At 45.0% G+C, this 18,125-nt stretch overlaps 1 protein-coding gene across 8 annotated transcripts in view; it reads left to right on the top strand.

The window, feature by feature from the left end:
- The window catches only part of GALNT2 (polypeptide N-acetylgalactosaminyltransferase 2), a 198,468-nt gene that overhangs the window by 73,032 nt on the left and 107,311 nt on the right, over positions 1–18,125 (top strand). The window contains exon 1 of one of the 8 annotated variants that reach the window (XM_070613809.1): positions 14,949–15,145. The exons of 4 other annotated variants lie outside the window; for them this stretch is intronic. Coding sequence is in view for 2 of the 4 variants with exons in the window: in XM_070613787.1 (XP_070469888.1) it covers positions 15,231–15,281 (51 nt within the window). In the remaining 2 variants the exon portion in view is untranslated. Of the gene's footprint in view, positions 1–14,948; positions 15,282–18,125 lie in introns of those variants that run through there. 3 more of the 8 variants (XM_070613787.1, XM_070613796.1, XM_070613777.1) reach the window with 3 other exon arrangements.

Genomic DNA, 18,125 nt, shown 5'->3' with positions numbered 1-18,125 from the left:
TTTGAACCTATTTCCGAAAGCTACTTTAAGAAGATATACTAAAACAACAACTTCAGCTTTCTCTTTCCTTATGCTTTGTTTTTGTCAGCAGCCTTCCCAGGAAAGCGTCTCCCTCCATTAGAGTTCAAGTTGGGAGCTGGGGGAGGATGTGTGTCTTATTTTATTCTGAAAGTCTCATCTTTTCTATTGCATGGACCTTTCTGACCTCTTTTTCCCCTTTACAATAGATTCAGAGTTCTTCTGGGTTTTTTTGTTGTGTCTTGTTTGAAACTTGAAGCTCTACGTAGAATTCTGTCCAGGACACTTCCCTAGGACTTCGGTGGTGTTGGCTGTCCTTTAGAGGATGTGCTGGAGCATCAGCCCTCCCCTCGCCCTTTGAAGATGGCAGGAGGCACAAGAACAGCTCTCTTCTCATCCAGGGATTTAGCCTCCAAACGGGGCTTTGCTGCTGTCTCTGCAGTTTTCTGGATGGAAGCCTGTCGTCTTCTGAGCACGAAGGAATCCATCTTTGCCTGTCCTTTCCTGAGAAGTCTGTGCCTGTGGTCTCAAAGCAACTCACAGAACCCCGGTGAGGGCCACTGTTGGCAGCTCTTGGGATTAGGCTCCATGCAGCAGGAGAGCAGGTGTGTCTTGTGCCTTGGTGTGATTTCCAGTCAGCTCTTTTCTGCTTAAAGCACACTGCCGGAGTGCTTCCTGGAGCAGAATATTCTTCCTCTTGGGGAAGTATCTTCAAGGTTTTGTGTGGCCTCTTGGATTAAATTTTGTATATTTGTCGACTAATGATTACAGAGCAGGTGCTGATCACCGTGGCCTTTGTCTTCTCTGCTTTTTCCATCCCCTGCAGCTTGCGGGGCCTCCAGGACCTCTTCCTAGAGGGAGGAGCACTGGGGAGGTGTTCCAGGAGAACCTCACTCCTGCATCTCTTGCTCTGGCTGCTGTTTCCCTTCAGACACTGTGCTGCACATTTAGATCCAGACTAGGTGATGATAAAGTTAAGGGTCTGATCGTCCATCTAGATGCCTTCGGGGAGCCCAGAATGATGGCCCAACCAGAAATGTAAACTGCCTTCAGAGCACAGGACACTGTAGAGGTAGTGCGTGGTCCCTGTTTCCTTAATACAGCACTATGGCTGTTTTGTGTGAGTGTGACACGATGACTGTCATGCTCACCTGCCGCCTTGGTCCGCTTCACAGGCGGCTCCTCTCGAATCCATGTGTCTCCGTGGGGCAGGGTCTGTCTCCTGCCCGTCTGTCCCTCATGTCTCCCTTCATCACCACGTTCGGGCTCCCCAGGTGCATGGACCAAGGGTGATCTGCCCACCATCCTTCATGTTCTCAGGCTTCGGCTTGTTGCCATCTTACCTCTTTTGTTGCCTTCTCCCTGGCTCTGGTTTTGGGAAAGTCACTCCTGTCTCCCTGCACCCTAGGTTTTTTGGTCCACCACTGTGACTTGATACTTGGTGACTTGACTAAAATGTAAGTCCTTCTCAATACATTTAAATGAGATAAAATTAAATGAGATAATGAAAACAAATATGCCGGGTGCTGTGCCTGGGACTCAGTAGATAGTCATTGATCGTCAGTTCTGTTTTTCTCACATATAAGAATATGTCTGTAGTCAGATTTGACAAACAGCCTGAAACTATAATTTATGAGGTTTCATCCATTGACATTTTAAAGATTTTTCCTTTTTTGTTTTTACATCACAGTAAGCACATGTTAGTGCATTAGGGAAACAGAGAAGAAAATACTTTCTACATGGAAATAAGCATTACAGTGACCTTGCTGTTAATTTACCCAGTCCTTTAGAAAATGTCTTAGAGAACGTCCAGTTTTGTCTGAGAATGCCTTCTCAGTTTCCCAATTGTCAGTCTCCCAGCATGCCTGCCCAGCCCCCACCCCACTGTCTTTTCGTAATTCCAGCCCAAAGGTCTCAGTTGTGAAAAGTTCCCTTTGTCAGACGCAGTGGCTCAGCCGTCTGGCCTGGCCCTGCTCTGTACTCGTGTAGGATGGATTACAGCCCTTGTGCTCGCTCCTCCCAGCCCTTCTGGGGCTCACAGCGGGCAGGGGGCCGGCCAGGGGGCTCCTGCAGCAGTGGTCCTTATCGGTCACTCTCTTTCCTCATGGGAGGGGTCTGGGGGAATTGCTACGTTCATAAAAGCTACGGGTGCCCAGTCTCTCTGACCAACTTTTATGCAGATTTATTGTGTGAGCCTGTCTGTCTTATAAAGACTCAAAAATGGTTTATTTTTTTGCCATTATTTGGACAGAATACTAAGTCTTGAAGCGTTTTGAAAAGAGCTTGCAAATCAGAGTGTCTGTTGAGCTGTCATGCCAAAAACTTACCCTGTTGTGCAGTGGTGATGTATATTTTGTATGTTTTAATATTTCACTGTTTGGTCCCATCAGAGATGAAGCTCCCGAACACCCTGTGCTTGGAATCAAGATGGGGGCCCCTAATCACACCGGGGAGAAATTTTTCTCCATGTGGGATGCATTCTTAGTAGAGAAGGACCACAGGCCTTTCAGCACTCTGACCTCCACTCCAGCTTTCCCAGAGTAGTACCGAGCTGGTGCCATCTGCCTTTTTAAGAAACAGTCTCAATTCTGATGGAACGTGAACAAATAGCCACAGGTCGGTGGGAAAGCTGGATGCTGAGGGAAAGGTGTCTGGGCCCTTCTGTTTGTGTGCTCTGCCCCTTCTGTGAAATCTCTGGGACAGAGGTAGTGTTATATGTGTTCCCTCACACACACACACACACACACAAAGATATAATGAAGTCCTAAAGCCCCAGTACCTCAGAAGGTGACCTTATCTGGAGACAGGGTCTTTACAGAGATAGCAAGTTAAAATGAGGTCATTAGAGTGGGCTCTACTCCCCTCTGACTGGTGTCCTTATAGAAAGGGGAAATTTGGACACAGAGACAGACATGGACAGAGGGAAGACGCTTATGAGAAGACAGAGGGAGAAGACGGCCATCTACAAGCCAAGGAGAGAGGCCTGGAGCAGATTCTTCCCTGGGCTCCAGAGAGAGTGTGGTAGTGCTGCTGACACCTTGATCTCGGACTTCCTGCCTCTAGAACTGTGAGATAATAAATTTCTGTTGTTTAAGCCTGCCAGTCTCGTACATTGTTAGGGCAACTCTAGCAAACTCATTCAGGTTGTGTTTGTCAGTTTATTATAAATTGACCTTATAAAAGATTTTACCATTTGGCATGCTGGTCAAAGACCCCTTGCAGTTTTAGTATTTAAATACTAGTATTTAGAGCCAGCCCTGATCGCCTAGTGGTTAGAGTTTGGTGTTCTCACTGCTTCAGTAGCTAGGGTTCAGTTCCCTGTCATGGAACCACCCCACTTGTCTGTCCGTTGCCAAGTTGTGGCAGCCTCTCACAGAGAAGAACTAGAAGGACTTTCAACTAGGATATACAACCATGCACTGGGGCTTTGGGGAGAAAAAAAAATTGCAACAACAAAATTCCATTAAAAAAATATATTAGTATTTAAAAGACTTTCTGCGACCTCTCAGGTCTTTGCTGGTTGGGGCTTTAGTTTGGGGGCTTTGTTTCCAAAACGTCAGGGCCTCCCAGGTAGGGCTGGCTGGCCCTCCACTTGGGTTTACTTTTAAGTGCTTCCGTTTAGGTGTGCAGCGTATGGCTCTCCTTCATGTAGTTTTCTACGGAAGTATATCCCCAGATTTGTGGGTTCCCTCGTGTCTAAGAGTGTCCCTTTCCCGCGTGAGGGTAGAGCTTACTCCAGTTCCTTCAAAGACAGATTAGGAATTGGGATGTATTGAGATTAGATCATTAAGTTTCCCTCCACCTACACGTTGTAATGAGGAGTACGAGTGTAGGGGTTTATGGCCAAACAGTCTCATCCCTGGGACAGGTAGGGATGAGGCAGGACTCTCCCAACACAGCAGAGCCATAGGCAGAGCCAGGCTTGTGGGGATAAAGCTTCGTTAATCTGAAGACCATTCCTAAGAGAAAGAGTGATTATAAACCCAAAACTGGAGTCCCAAGTGAACGGCACAGATAAAGGAACTTGCAGAAGATCAGGAATGACCCAAGCTGACTGGAGGGGAGTGTTGAGGGAGAGATAGAGGGGTGAGATGGGGGGCCAAGTCAAGAGAAGGCCCTAAGGGTTGCTAAGAAATGAAACATTAACGTCCAGACAGATTGTCCTAGAGTTTGAGCAGAGGATGAAAGTGTTGCTTTAAAAGGGCAGATTCGGGGCCGGCCCCGTGGCTGAGTGGTTAAACTCGCGTGCTCCACTTTGGCGGCCTGGGGTTTCTCTGATTGGGATGCTGGGTGCGGGCATGGCACTGCTCGTTAGGCCATGATGACGTGGCGTCCCGCATGCCACGGGTAGAAGGACCCACAACTAAAAAAATATGCAACTATGTACTGGGGGGATTTGGGGAGAGAAAGCAGGGAAAAAAGCAGATTCTCTAGTGGCTTGCCAGATGGAGAGAAGAGGGAGCCACTGAGTCAGGTCAGGAAAAACTGAAATATATTATGTGGACTTGGGCGTGTTGGCTCTGTGGAGATGGCTAGAAGGCTGTGAGGAAGATTGTGGTAGGACCCGCACAACCTGGATGATGCGGCAGTGAGGGCGGAGGTAGAGGTGACTGGAGCTCTGTTGATAGATGTAGAGAATAAGCCTTTTGTTTCTCACGGTGTGGGGGGATGTATGTGGGGTCATTGATTTGAAGTGCCTACTGAAACAGCAGGTAGGCCTTAACCTTTGGTGGTGACATGGAGCCGGAGCTTAGAGAGGGCCAGGAAGCAGAGTGTAGAGAGGTGAATATATAGCATAGAGCTGATTCCTGAATCTCGGGGATAAAGTAATGTTGTGCGACAAACACATAAGGAGCTGGTTGCATGTACTGCTTGGGCTGCTGGTGTGGCTGCTTCCCAGCAGCTTCTGTTACATGGCTGAGGTTGCTGTGTAATTTTAGGACCCGCTTCTGGCTCTAGCACTGGTTTACACTGTCGTCTTAGGAAGTCTCTGTGTCCTTGGTTGTACATTAATTGGTTAGTTAACTCAAGAGGCTCCTTGTGTTTCTTTTGCCTTTGATGTTTGTTTCCTAAAACTGATTCTTCCTTCATTATGTCGCTAGCCGTTGTCACCCTGCTTTCCAGACACTGGATATTTTATTATATTTTGTCACAGATCACTTTATGGTAATTTTCTTTGCCTTTACCTTGACCCTTAACCTACTATATTTTCTGCAACTAAACTGCCTTAACACTCTGATCTCCCTGGTAGGGCAGGACATGACCTGCAGGTTGTGGCTGTACAAAGCGGTGTGGAACTATGAGGCCATGACACGCAAGTTGGTATTATCTGTTTTTTATAGCACACCTCCTCCGTTGATTTGAAAACACTTTCTACACATTCTGATTCATTTCAGTCAGTGCCTGAAATGTAGACAATGAAAAAAAGGAGTATTGGGGATGCAGGTGCTCTGGCTGCAAGAAGCGAAACATCTTGTCTGGCGATGACATCTTGTTTGAAGACGAGAAACATGAGTTATTTTGAGAATACTTCAGTTTTCTAATTAGAGATAAATGAAATAATTATGGAGTTTATCAAGTGAAATAAAAGGCAAGGTCAGAGGGGGCTATATTACAGTATGATTTGGAGACACTATGACACAGGAGGTAAAATTTGAGCCAGGGTCTGAAGCAATATGGAGAATCCATGAAGGAATAAATGAGGTCGTCCTAGATGAGATCTTATTTAAGGCCATGAATTTTATTTGACCCTGGTTCAAGAGCCACCTCTGTTTCCTCATTTAAAAGCAGAGAAAATACTGGATCTTATTGTGAAGAGTTGAAATGAAATGAGTTGAAATAATTGACATGTATGTGAGCCAGTGAACATGTACCTCGTATATAGTAAGCATAATTATGGCAAATAAGAACGCTGCTTTATGTCACTGTACACCTATTGGAATGACTTAAGGAGAAAAACAAAAATGATAACACGCAGTACTGGTGAGGATATAGAGCGTCTGGAACTCTCACACGTTGCTGATGGGAATGCAAAATGGTATAACCAGTTGGGAAAACAGTTTGGCAGTTTCTTATAAGTTAAACACATGCTCCCATACGACCCAGCAATCCCACTCTTTGATATTTATTCAAGGGAAATAGAAATTTATGTGCTCACAGAATTTATGATGACTTTATTCGTATTTGCCCCAGTGGAAACTACTGAACTGTTGCTCAACTGGGGCAGGGATGCACAAGCTGTGGTCCACCCACACAGTGGAACGTGGTAGTATATAGTGGATACCACCTGGCAGCAGAAGGACACAAGCACCAGTCCAACGTGGATGGTCATCACGGGAGTGGAACAACCTCCAGGATCCGAAGGTCACATACTAGACGATTCCATTTATATGACATTCTCGAAAAGGCAGAAACTATGAGACAGAAAACAGATTAGGGTGCTGGGGCTGGAGGAGGGGTTAAGGTATGCAAGGGAATTTTTCTGGGTGACGGAACTATTCTGTATCTTGTGGTGATTGCATGACCGTGAACACTTGTCAAAATCCACAGAACTGTCACTAGACTGAATTTTACTGTGTGCAAATTATACCTTAATTGAAAAATGGAAAAACAAGTCATGAGCCAAGTCAAGGAAGTGAGAATGACCATGTTGTATGTGGAGAACCTGCTGGAATAGATCTGACCTGAGTAGTGCAGGGATCAGTGAGGAATAAGCCAGAGTGGGCAAGGTAGAGAGGGCAGGGGGCTGAAAGTGAGCATTTGTACCTGATGGGATGTACAAGGGGAACCCCTTGGGACTCCCTGGCAGTGGGGTGGTGGGTGAGGGGGGCATTTGTGTTGGGCACATGATGTATAAGGGCCTGGCCAGGGGCCAGTGCATTTCTCCAGCATGTGGATGAGGCCTGAATACAGTGGGCCTATTGAAGGATAACAGAGGAGACTTGAGGCCCTCACTAAGATGTGCCACCTGTCTTTGAGATGGGGAAGCTAAGGCATGATGGCGCCAACATTTGTTTTGGGAAAATGCCCAAGATAGGAGTGAGAGCTCGGCCTCCTGAGACATTGCCACACTTTACCCACTGGGTGATGGACTGCAAAATATTTTTAGCCAGGGAACCCACTCTTTACATGAGAACAGAAGCAGCCAGCTGGGGACGCAGAGCTCCAACCACCCCCTTAGACAGCCAGCCTGACCTACTGGAAGGGTTCCTCTTGTCTCTTCCGCCATACAACTCAAGTCAGACTGTGAATCAGCATCCTTTCAGGGCCCATTCTCTTCTCTGCCTTGGGAGCTCCTGTGTGTTGCCATCCTCATCACAGATAAAGATTTTGTACAATCAGCCTCCAAGTCAGTTGGATGAACACTGTCTGAAAGCCTTTGTTCATTTATACACAGAGTTATCAATAACTGGTGACAGAATTGAGCCTCACAGGTGTGTTTCTGAGCAGCGCCAGCACCCACGCTGTTCGGATTCCCATCACCTGCCCAGCAGTTTGTTTGTTCTGACTGAGATGTTTGAAGTGGGTGAGGGGGCAGCTTCCATGTGTCTGGTGAGGTTGCTGACACTGCTCTGAGAGGAGACAAAGAGCAATGGTTGAATAGAGCTTTCCAACAAGCACCCTCTTTAACTTGTAATCTGCAAACATCTCTCTGAGTTTACCCAGCCCTGGGAAGAGCACCCTACACCCTGGACTTTTGGCTCCTGGCAATGTGTTATTTTATTTACCTGGAGAACTGGCTTGTCTCTCTTAATAGTTGCTCCTTTGTCCACAAAAACATTTAATGCACCTGACTTCTCATATTTGCACATGATGCTGAATTCTTCTATTACTTTTCTCTCAAAATGTGTAGCACTCCCTTGAGTTTATTAAAAAGATCTCAAGAAAGTATGAGTATGAGACTGAGGTCAGCAAGAGAAAGTCACCCCATTATTTTGTTTCTTTATTTGGATCCCTGCTTTGCATTTTGGCTGGGTCTGAAGAAAACAGAAAAAACTGAAGTCTAGTTTGCAACCACATGGGCCAGACTTTTCTCACCAGGGAAGGGACCATCACTTTGTTCTATGCTTGGGCCTGAGGCTGTTCCATGCTGCCACAACCAGCATGAGGCCCACACAGAGTCTTCAGGAACCCTTGAGGGGTTTTGTGGCCTCAGGGTGCTGGATTACCCAGAGCCATCTTGATTCTGACTGGGCAGGCTGTGCCACTGAATCATAGTGAAATTGTGAATTGGATGTTTTTTGTGGAGCAGGGCCAAGTGAATATTGGTCAGTTCTAGAAGAAAACGCTGAAGTCTGCCCCACCACCTACAGGCTGGCTGGTTCTGGGCACAGTGGGCCTCCTCTTGCTTTAATCCCTTTTCATCAGGGACCTGTTGGACCAAGATACCTCTGAGGAACTGGAATCCTGGGGAGTGCCAACTTTCCCAGGCCCTTGGCAGAGCCTACTTGTCAGAGCTGACATGCCTTCCATTCCTGCCTTTTGACCGGCAGTTTGCCGAGAGTTTTGGAGGTGTCAACAGGGAGGCTGAAGTCACAGCCCTTTGGGGGTGTGTTCTTAATCCAGGAGCTGTCCCTCTTGAGTGCTTCCTCCCTGGCTCCTGGCTCCATGTCCTAAGTCCCTGCTCGCTGGTTGGACCTTCATCTCTCTTCTCCAGAATGACCACTGTCATCTCCTAATAGTCCCTCCTCACTTCCTCCCACCAGTGACTTCTCTAAGCCATCTTCCATATCACAGCTATTAGTGTCAAGATTTTATCCTAATATTAATAACAATACGAATGTTATTGAACATGTAGCATGTGTCAGGCACTATACCAAGAGCCTGCACAAATCCTATGCCGTGACCATTAACCACTGTCCCCGTTCTGTAAACAGAAGCTTGAGCCTTAGGAGAGTCTAGATGTCCCAAGGACACACGCCACGCCTTGTATGCACCTCCCTTCTGATGCTCCTAAGGGCAGGGCCTGACCCTGTGTAATTACCTCTGCATCTCTACTTTCCAGCAAAGGACCTGTCATATAGTCAACATTTAGAACAATACTTGTTAAAGGAATGACCTGGTTATAGCAGAGGTGACTTCTCAAGCTCAAACGCTTTTTTAGCCCTGCTGATGCACAGGCTCTCCCAGCTCCTTTCTTGTATTTACCGAAGGGAATACATTATCCAAAGTGAGGGCTATTGGCTCAAACTGTGTGGATAGAACTGGTTTTGCTCCATGCAGAATTCTTTGAATTGCCCTTTCATATCGTACCTCCAAATTTTTTATGGACAACAGCCATATAAAATTGGCTTCCTGTTTACTGTAAAGCTGTTATTGAGTATTTCCTATATTTTTTCATCCCACATCCTTGTCTCAGTTATCTCTTGCTGCCTAGCAGACCACCCTGAACCTAGTGGCCTCGAACGGGAATGACTTAGGACTTTTCGCAACCCTATGAGTTGGCTGGACAATCCTTCTGCTGTTCTCCCTGGGGCTCACACGTGTCCCTGTAGTCAAGTGGCAGCTGAGTTGACTGGCTGGTCCAAGATGGCCTCACTCACACGTACTGTAGTACTGTTGGGAGCTGTCTGGGGTGCCTCAGCTCTCCAAATGGCCTCTTAAGCACCAGTAGCCTAGGTCAGCCTCCTTACAGCCATGGTGGCCTCAGGACAGGTTTCTGAAAGGGTAAGTGCAGTACACAAGCACGTATGAGTCCCTCCTTGCTTCGTGGTTGCTGACATCCAGTTGGTCAAAGTCAGTCACATGGCCCAGCCCGGAGTCCATGAGGGGAGGGGCCTTCCACTACAGCTCCCTGTGGGAGAAGTAGCAAAGACATGTAGCCATTTTTAATCCATTACTACACAATCCATTACTCCAAATCCACTATATTCATGGCAAATACTAGGATTTTCCTCCAGAAATTCAGTCTCTCTTATGGTTCTTCTAACCTCACTTGAATGATGAGAAGCATAGCCTTCGGAGGCTGGTCTGAATTGAGATTCTGACTTGATCACATACAGTAGTCCCCCTTTATCCATGGGTTTCTCTTTCCTTGGTTTCAGTTACCCATGGTCAAATGCAGTCTGAAAATATTAAATGGAAAATTGCAGAATAAACAATTCACTAGTTTTAAAGTTCTGAGTAGGATGATGAAATACCACGCCCTCTGGCTCTGTCCCACCTGGGACGTGAATCATCCCTTTTCCAGCGTATCCATGGTGTATATGCTACCTGCTCATTAGCCCATTAGGAAAAATCATAGTATATGTAGGGTTCGGTGCTATCCACGGTTTCAGACATCCACTGGGGGTCCTGGAACGGATCCCCTGCAGGTGAGGGGGGACTACTTTACCTTTTGCCTTTGGCAGGTTACTTGCAACCATTTCTTCTGTCCCATGACTGATTCTCATTGCATTTTAATTCTTGTTCCTGTTATTCCATTTACTTCCATCTCTACAAAGCTAAGAGTTAAAATTCAGGTCAACTGCAGCGTTTTTGCTTCCTTGTTTCCTCAATGTTGATGTTCCATTTCTTTCGTATTTCTATTTAGATCTTTTGTTTTAAGCTACCTAATCCCTTTTGGAAGAATATAGGGTATAAACCTTTGGTAAGACTCACTAGCAAAATTTCTTAAAAAATAAAAAAAACCCTGGCACTCTCAGTTCATTGGGTTTGCTGGAAAGATTCAGGACTATAGTGCTGTTGCATAAGCTTGTGTACACATGAATGAAAGTGAGTTTGCATGTTCTGCTTGATTTGACTCAAGTGAACTTTGCTGTTTATTGCAACCAACCAACTTTCTAGTGAGTTCCCTTTGGCACTTAATTCAGCTGGTCCAACACATCCTCAGGGTGTTACCATGAGGCTCCTGTATCTGAACATCTGTGTTCCAAGGATTTCACGTAGACTTTCTCTAAACCTCTCAAAGTCTAGCATTCTGGATAATGCTCCTGAGAGTAAAAGGATTGATAATTTATAAAGTTCTGGAACCTGGATTTGAATCTAGTTCTTTCTAGTTTTAAAGCCAAGGGACACATGAATCTTTGGCTTACAGAGAATAAATTAACAGATTAACAGGCTCGTTGGAACTCAGCATTTTTTAAAAAAAGCAAACTATGTAAAAAAAGATTCTTAAATTCTCAGACCTTGATACGCAGTAGAGGTGAGATGCAAGTACCACTTGGAACAAACTCTATGGGGCCAGCATATCTTGGTGGTGATTTCTGAGTTCCACAGACTGGATCTACAGTGGAAGGAAGGCTCATGACCGGTTATATCATAAAACTGTGCGGTCTTGGGTAACTCAAAATGATTTTTTGTGCCTTAGTTTTCTCTGCTATAAAATGTGCCTTACAACTCATAAGGCTGTTGTGTGGGTCAGGGGCTCACTTTTTATTGAGAACCTACTGTGTGTCAGACCCTGGTGGCATCATCATCATACATGTTATCTCATGTAATTCTTGCAGCATCATGATGGGTAGAAAACATGATTCCTATTGCTCTGAGCTCCAGAGCAGGAATTTGAATTTGCCTGCAAAGCCTGAATTCCTTGCAGCAAATCACCTTCTCATTATGAATAAATGAGATAAAGTGTGTGGGCAGGAAAAGCAGCCTTTGAAAACAAATATTAGTGTAAGATTATAATTTTCTGAAGTTGAGTCAGAGCAGAGCAGCAGAAGGGTGGGCAGCCCCAGGTATTGCCTAACCTGCCGTGGTCCGGGCACTTTAGGTAGGTGAGCTGGATTCAGGGATTCTGACTACCTGGGTGGGCCTGAGGTCAGTTGTCCATCCCAGAACTGGCATAGCATTGTGGAAAGAACGTGGACTCTGGGCCAGGCAGACCTGGGTGTGACCTTGGCTCACCTACTGCCTATTTGCTCCATGCCCTTGATTCTTTTTGAGATGAGATTTGTTTCTTGTCTTTTAAATGGGGACATTACTACTGCACCTCAATGATGCTGTAAGCAATGACTGAAATAGCAGACGTACTGCTATACCACAACTCCCAGCACACAGGAAATTCTCAGTAAATGTCCGTGCTGTGGAGGTGGCGGCACTGTCACCGTTATTTCCATTGCCCCATGTTGGGGGAACAAGGGCAATTGATCCAGGGATGGGCGGCCTGGGAGAAGAATGTGCTCTGATTTCTCTCTGTGTGCATGTAGTTGCCTGTGAACTCAGAGTAAGGGTCTAGCATATCCCTTAGTTTAATAGTTCAGTGCCAGCAGTGGCCATAAGCACACAAGATCAGTTTGGTCTTTCGTTGACTGTTTCTTGGAAAAAGCACTCAGTAGGGAAAGGGATGGATACACAAGAGGTGGGCCCCTCAATAGGCCTGTCAGAGCTGAATCTGGCAGTGTCAAACCCTGCCCAGGACAGCAGGGACCTTTCTGGCCCTTTCTCCAATTCCTGAGGAAAGGGGGGATCTCCCTGCATTCTAGAATAGTGCCTTGACCTTGTACCTGTTTCTAGAAACAGCTCCTGTGCCACTGGGTTCCCCAAGCTGCTTTGGGCTGCATTCATAGCCTCAGGCCAGACTGCCATGATGCCTCAATGATAGGAAATATTGCGTAGATTTCAAGTTCCAACCTAAACATGTCTGTGTTAAAATTTATTATTCATGAAGCTAAAAATATGACGGAAAGTTTGAGAAGTAGAAATAGTGCTCATCATTCTCCACTCTAACACAACCATTTTTATTTTAGTGCATTTCATTCCAAGCTAATGCATATGGATACATATTTTTATGTAGTTCTTTCATTGTGTACATAAAATTTTGTCTCCTGCTCTTTCATTTAATGTATAAGCATTTTGCATATGGCTGTATGATCTTTATAATTATGATTCTTAATGATACCGTAATATTCTTTTGAGGGGCTATAACATAATTTAACCAACCTCTTATTGGTGAATATTTTAAGTTTCTTCTTTTTTTCTCTTATAAACAATACTTCAAAATTCATGCATAAAATTTGTTCCTTACTGTGTGTTTGTTCATTAGTCTAAATTCACAGAAATGAGATTTCTCAGCTTAAAGGTTATAAGTGTCTTTTTAGTTCTTCATATGTGGTGCCAAATTGCTTTCCAGTCAGATTGAACTAATTTACCCTCTATCCTTTTGCTTTTAAATAAGATAGTGGGACATCTGCAGCCCATGTTGTAATACCACTTATTGGAATAGTGTGGAAAATGTCCCAGCTGTTGAAGGCAGAGAATGGATGTGTAAATAAGTGTGCCGGGTTAAGAGATCAAACATCCCTGACTGGCACCATCCATCCTGCCCCAAGGCAGAACGCAGAGGGAAGGAGGCTCCTGTGGCATCCAGCATCCTGGAACTGGCTGGCAGGCCGTGCCCTGCTGTTGGGTGCAGGTCCCTGTACAGAGTCCTGCCACATGTCACTCACGTTAGGCGATGGATGTGAACGCTCCATTTGGCTTCTGTGAGCACATCTAAATAACCTTCTAAGAGAAAGACTTGGAGCTGTGGGAGAGACACTGTTTTGGAACAGGTTAAAGTGGAACCTGACCTCTGGTGGTACTGCATCAACCACCTTTCCCCGTGTGTTTACTTATCTGTAAATTGGGCTAATGATGCCTGATGGTGTTCTGCTTGCACAAATCCTTTGTGAAAGAAGAATTCGTAATTAATAAAATAAAGACCTTATTAGAAAAATAGATTTAGGACAACCCTTCTACGGTTTTTGGGTAATATTTACTAACATAGCTGGTGGCCATTGAACCCTAAATCAAGATTATGTTAATCATTCTTTCCCAGTGAGTTAAAATTATGTTAGTCAATTTGTTAATGGTCACACACCCTATTTAGAAAGTAGAAGCTTAGATAGTAACACTGTATATCAGCAGGTTTCTTCATCCTCTGTAAGACCTATGGATTATTCCCCTGCATTGCCCTGGTGGGACACCCACCCTGAAGAATTAGAAACCATAAATAGTGCTTGGGGTTCCTCCATGGATCACTTTATAGTGAGAATACTGGCTTAACGGGAGGTTTTGGTCTTTAGCAGGCAACAAAGTTTACTCTTAAAAATTTGCTTTCAGGTTAGCAGTTTTGTTATCAGTGTCTTAGCTTGGCAGTGTGCTCTTAAGAAATGAGCTCTGGAAATATGAAATATCACATCTTTTTAACAGATTTGGCAACCTGGCTTTTTCCCCCCAAAACTTAAATGTTGCTCTGTGGATTGGTTATGGTGGTGGTAGTTAGTGAACAGTATTAACTAATAGTGAAAAGTAGACAGCTGGTGAGAAAGGAGTCAAGTAGTCATTCTGATGGTATTTTTGGTAACTTTGTCTGCCTCTGAGCATATGGTCTAGTCAGCTGAAATAATTTAACAGTGACAAAATGTATTTCAGTAAGGGGAGATTAAAGACAAGCTATTTATTTTCTTTTTTCTTCCACAGTGATGTTTTTATCTTTGTTAACAAATATAATGCTAGCCGTCTAAATTTTATGAAGACAGACTGTGATGATTTAGCAATATACATTTATTTTTTATGGTTTAGTTTTATATTTATAAGCATATTTATTTTGGTGTTTTTTCATAGTTCAAACATGTTATCTTAGATGATACTAGTCTTTATATTGCACTGTGGATAAGAGGTCAGTGTGAGAATGAAATGACATTTTTACTGCACAGATTTGCCCCTTTTGTGACTCAACTCTTGGACTCTCAGCACCTCAGAGCCTCCACACATGAATAACCGTTATAACATCAGTGTTCTGTCTACCTTTGGAATATTCTGGCCTCATCTCTGCCCCTGTCAAGTCTTATGGCATTCATAACTGTCATGGTTTCAGAATATATTCACTAATTCTTTGACAGTCTTCCTCTCAAAATGTGGGATCTAATTCTCCTCCCCTTGAGTGTGGCCTGGACATAGTGACTTCCGTCTGTTGAATAGAATGTGGTGGTATGACTGTATGATTTCCAAGACTAGGTCATAAAAGGAATCCTAGCATCATCTTCTCTCCCTCTGTCTGTCTTCCCCTCTGCCGATTCCCTCCCCACTTTCCCCCTCTCTTGGGTCACTTACCATGGGGGAGGCCAGCTGCCATGTTGTGAGGATACTCAAGCGGCCATGTGGATGAGTCTGTGATGAGGAACTGGGGCCTCTAGCCAACAGCCATGTGAGTGAGTCTGGCAAGCAGCCTGTCCGCCCCACTCAGACCTTCAGATGATGGCAGCCTTGGCTGACATCTTGCCTGCAGCCTCATGAGAGACCATGGACCAGAACCATCCAGGTTCCTGACTCTCAGAAGCCGTGTGAGATAACAGTGCTTGTTGTTTTAAGCTACTAAGTTTTGAGGTTATCTGTTTTATAGCAGTTGATAACACAGTATGTCAGTTGGCCCTTCTAGATCTCTTTCCTCATCTGGGGAATGAAGGGTTGGACTAAATAGTGCCGTTAACAAGTTGATGGCAAACTATTAGTACTTCAGGGGCTGCTCTCTTCCAGCCATGGTACCTCTTCTGCTTCCCCCACAGCGGCCTTCCTGCTGCCATCCCTCTGACTCGGTGAGCAGCTTACACAGCCTCCTCACCTTAGCACAGCCCCTCCTTCCAAAGTGACTCACACTTTGTCTCTGGCAAAAGCTAAACCCACTTTTTGTTTATTTATTCTTATTTTGAAACAGAGACAGGTCATATTGGGAATATAATGGAGAATTTTCTTTTAATAATGAAACCTATTTTATACTTAATTTTTATCGTAACTATTCAGTAAACCAAGCAATTGGGTTTACTTTTCTGAAAATAATGTCATTTTATTAAAAGTCGTTGCTCTTTTATCTACTTAGAAATGGGGTGAATTTTGGCTGCTATACACTCTAATTATGGTAGATAAATAGATATCATTCAGTCACTTATTTCTATCCGATCTCATTCCTGGCCTGATTTAATTCCATTTGTGCTTCAGGTAATAGACTGCTTCTGTTGTATGCATTTGTAAGAACAATGTGGGCAAAGTGCGTTTCTGGGGTTTTTAGAATGGGAAAACTAACCAAAATCAAATATCTCATAATGGTAACTACCAACTTAGGTCAGTTAGTAAATAGGAGGACAGGAATTAGAGTGTGCATTTTCTGGCTCAAATGCTGTTTAACAAGGAAGTGAAAATCTCAGGGCCGTAGATGAGGCTCTCTACGTCTTTCTGGAGGTTGCATGTGGATGCATCCAACACTGTGGTCCAAATGGCAAAGTTGAGTGAAGACAGCAGCATGCTCCCCACTCCATGTTTCTTAATTTAGTTGGCGGAGAATCGTAGACCTCTGGAAATTTCCCTGACAGAATTCACTTTTCTGTCAGAACACTAAGCCCGCCCTTGTCTACATTTGTCTGAGCATTGTCTGTCTGTGGGCTAGTCATTATGTATTCAGTGTCAACAGCCCTCCTTGGAGGGCAGGAGAAACAAAGCAGAGATGGGTCTGCATTCTGGGAAATAAAAGCACGCCTCCTGGATCACAGGCTTTGAATTCTCTGCAACTTTTGACCCAGTATCAAACCACATCATTACTCCCCTAATCTCAGCAGCAGTTTATATTGTCACAAAAAAGAGGACCTGTCTGCCACTGCATCATTTTCTCTTAACAGGGAGAAAACAAACAAACCAGTTGGTAGCACTTCCTGGATACCAGTGGGTACTGGGAGCCAGAGCCTTCTCCATGAATTTGCATTCAGTACATTGCTGTTTTTAAGTGGAGCTGCCCCTGGTATAAATAAGTCTTATAATGTATGTAAATATATGGGAGGGTGATTGTTGTAATGAAAAGCTTCCACTACAAAGTGGGCAAAGCCAGTAAAATCAGTGAGTAGGGGGAGGGGTTTGTTTTCAACTGCATTTATTGTCGAGCAACTACCCTAAAGAGACCCCTGCCACATTTAGTACTGTAGATACGCAAAAGACATGTCACACAGCCCTCCTGCCCCTATAAGGACCTAAAATGCTTCTGGATATCAAATGTGTGAAACAGCTAGGAAGTACAATGGAGTGCTGAGTAGGTCCGCTACATAGGAATACCAGGGCAAGCCAGGACCTTGAGGCATTTAGCCCAGCATCCCAGTGTTGGAGAAATGAGGTGACCTTGTCAGACCCCCACAGTTGTTGACAAAAGCCAGGGTTAGAACCCCAGGCTCTGGCTCTTAGGGTGAGACTCTTCCCAACGTGCCATGTGTCCCACTTGTCCCTTAAATGTTGGTGTCTCCTACTGCCTGTTCTCACTTGGCTCACACTCCCTGGATGGTCTTCTTATGCTTACCAGTAGTTTTAATTGTCTCATGCCTTTCCAGAAGTCCAGACGTGTGTCTCCATCTGTTTTCCAGATACCTCCTATCAGTATCTCTCAGTAACCTCAGCATTTCCAAAACAAACTCACCTTGATTTCCTAGCACCACTGAGTACCCACCCAGACAACTTTCTCATGTTTCTTGTTGCTGAATGTCATTCCATCTGTGAAATGTTCAAGTCACAAACCTGCCATGTCTGATTCCTCCTTCCTCTCTCCCTCCTCCAGGCATTCCCTGGCTGTGCCTCTCCCCTCCTCATCTCTAGGACCTGGACTGGAGCCAGCTCACCACTTTCTGTTGCTGCATTGCCCTGATGGCCTCCTGGCCTCTCTTTTGTCCCCTCCAGTCTGCTCCCCTACAGCACAGCCAAAGTGATGTTTCTAGAAAACAAGCCTCAAGTCTCGGAATATCTTGCCATTTCCATGGCTTCCCATTTTCTACCTTTCCTTTTGTTTCCTCCATCTGGAACCCTCATCCCCCCATCATTTCTCTTTGCCAGGTCAATTCTTGACTCCCTCAGATTTCTGCTGAAGTCTCACTTCCCATACACAGACTTGGAGCCCTCCACACGGCATCCCTGCCCCCACGCTGTGTAGGACGTGTGACGCTGTGCTGTCATTGTTGAATGCTTGTCTGTTTCGGGTCTGTACACTCAACCAAAGCGAAGCTGCCTTGTCCCCAGTGTATCTCTGGGGACTTTCTTAATATCCAGCAAAGGCCGTGGGTTGGGGTAACAAGAAGAGAGTGGAAAATGACAAGTGTCTGGAAAGGTGAGCAGTCAACAGGTGGTGGTTTGTACTTGGATACTGTCTCAGCCAGTGAATC

This window comes from Equus przewalskii, chromosome 1, assembly GCF_037783145.1.
Source record: "Equus przewalskii isolate Varuska chromosome 1, EquPr2, whole genome shotgun sequence".
Classification (NCBI taxonomy): Eukaryota; Metazoa; Chordata; class Mammalia; order Perissodactyla; family Equidae; genus Equus; species Equus przewalskii.
The sequence above is the reverse complement of the archived record's forward strand: the minus strand, read 5'-3'. Positions and strand labels throughout refer to the sequence as shown.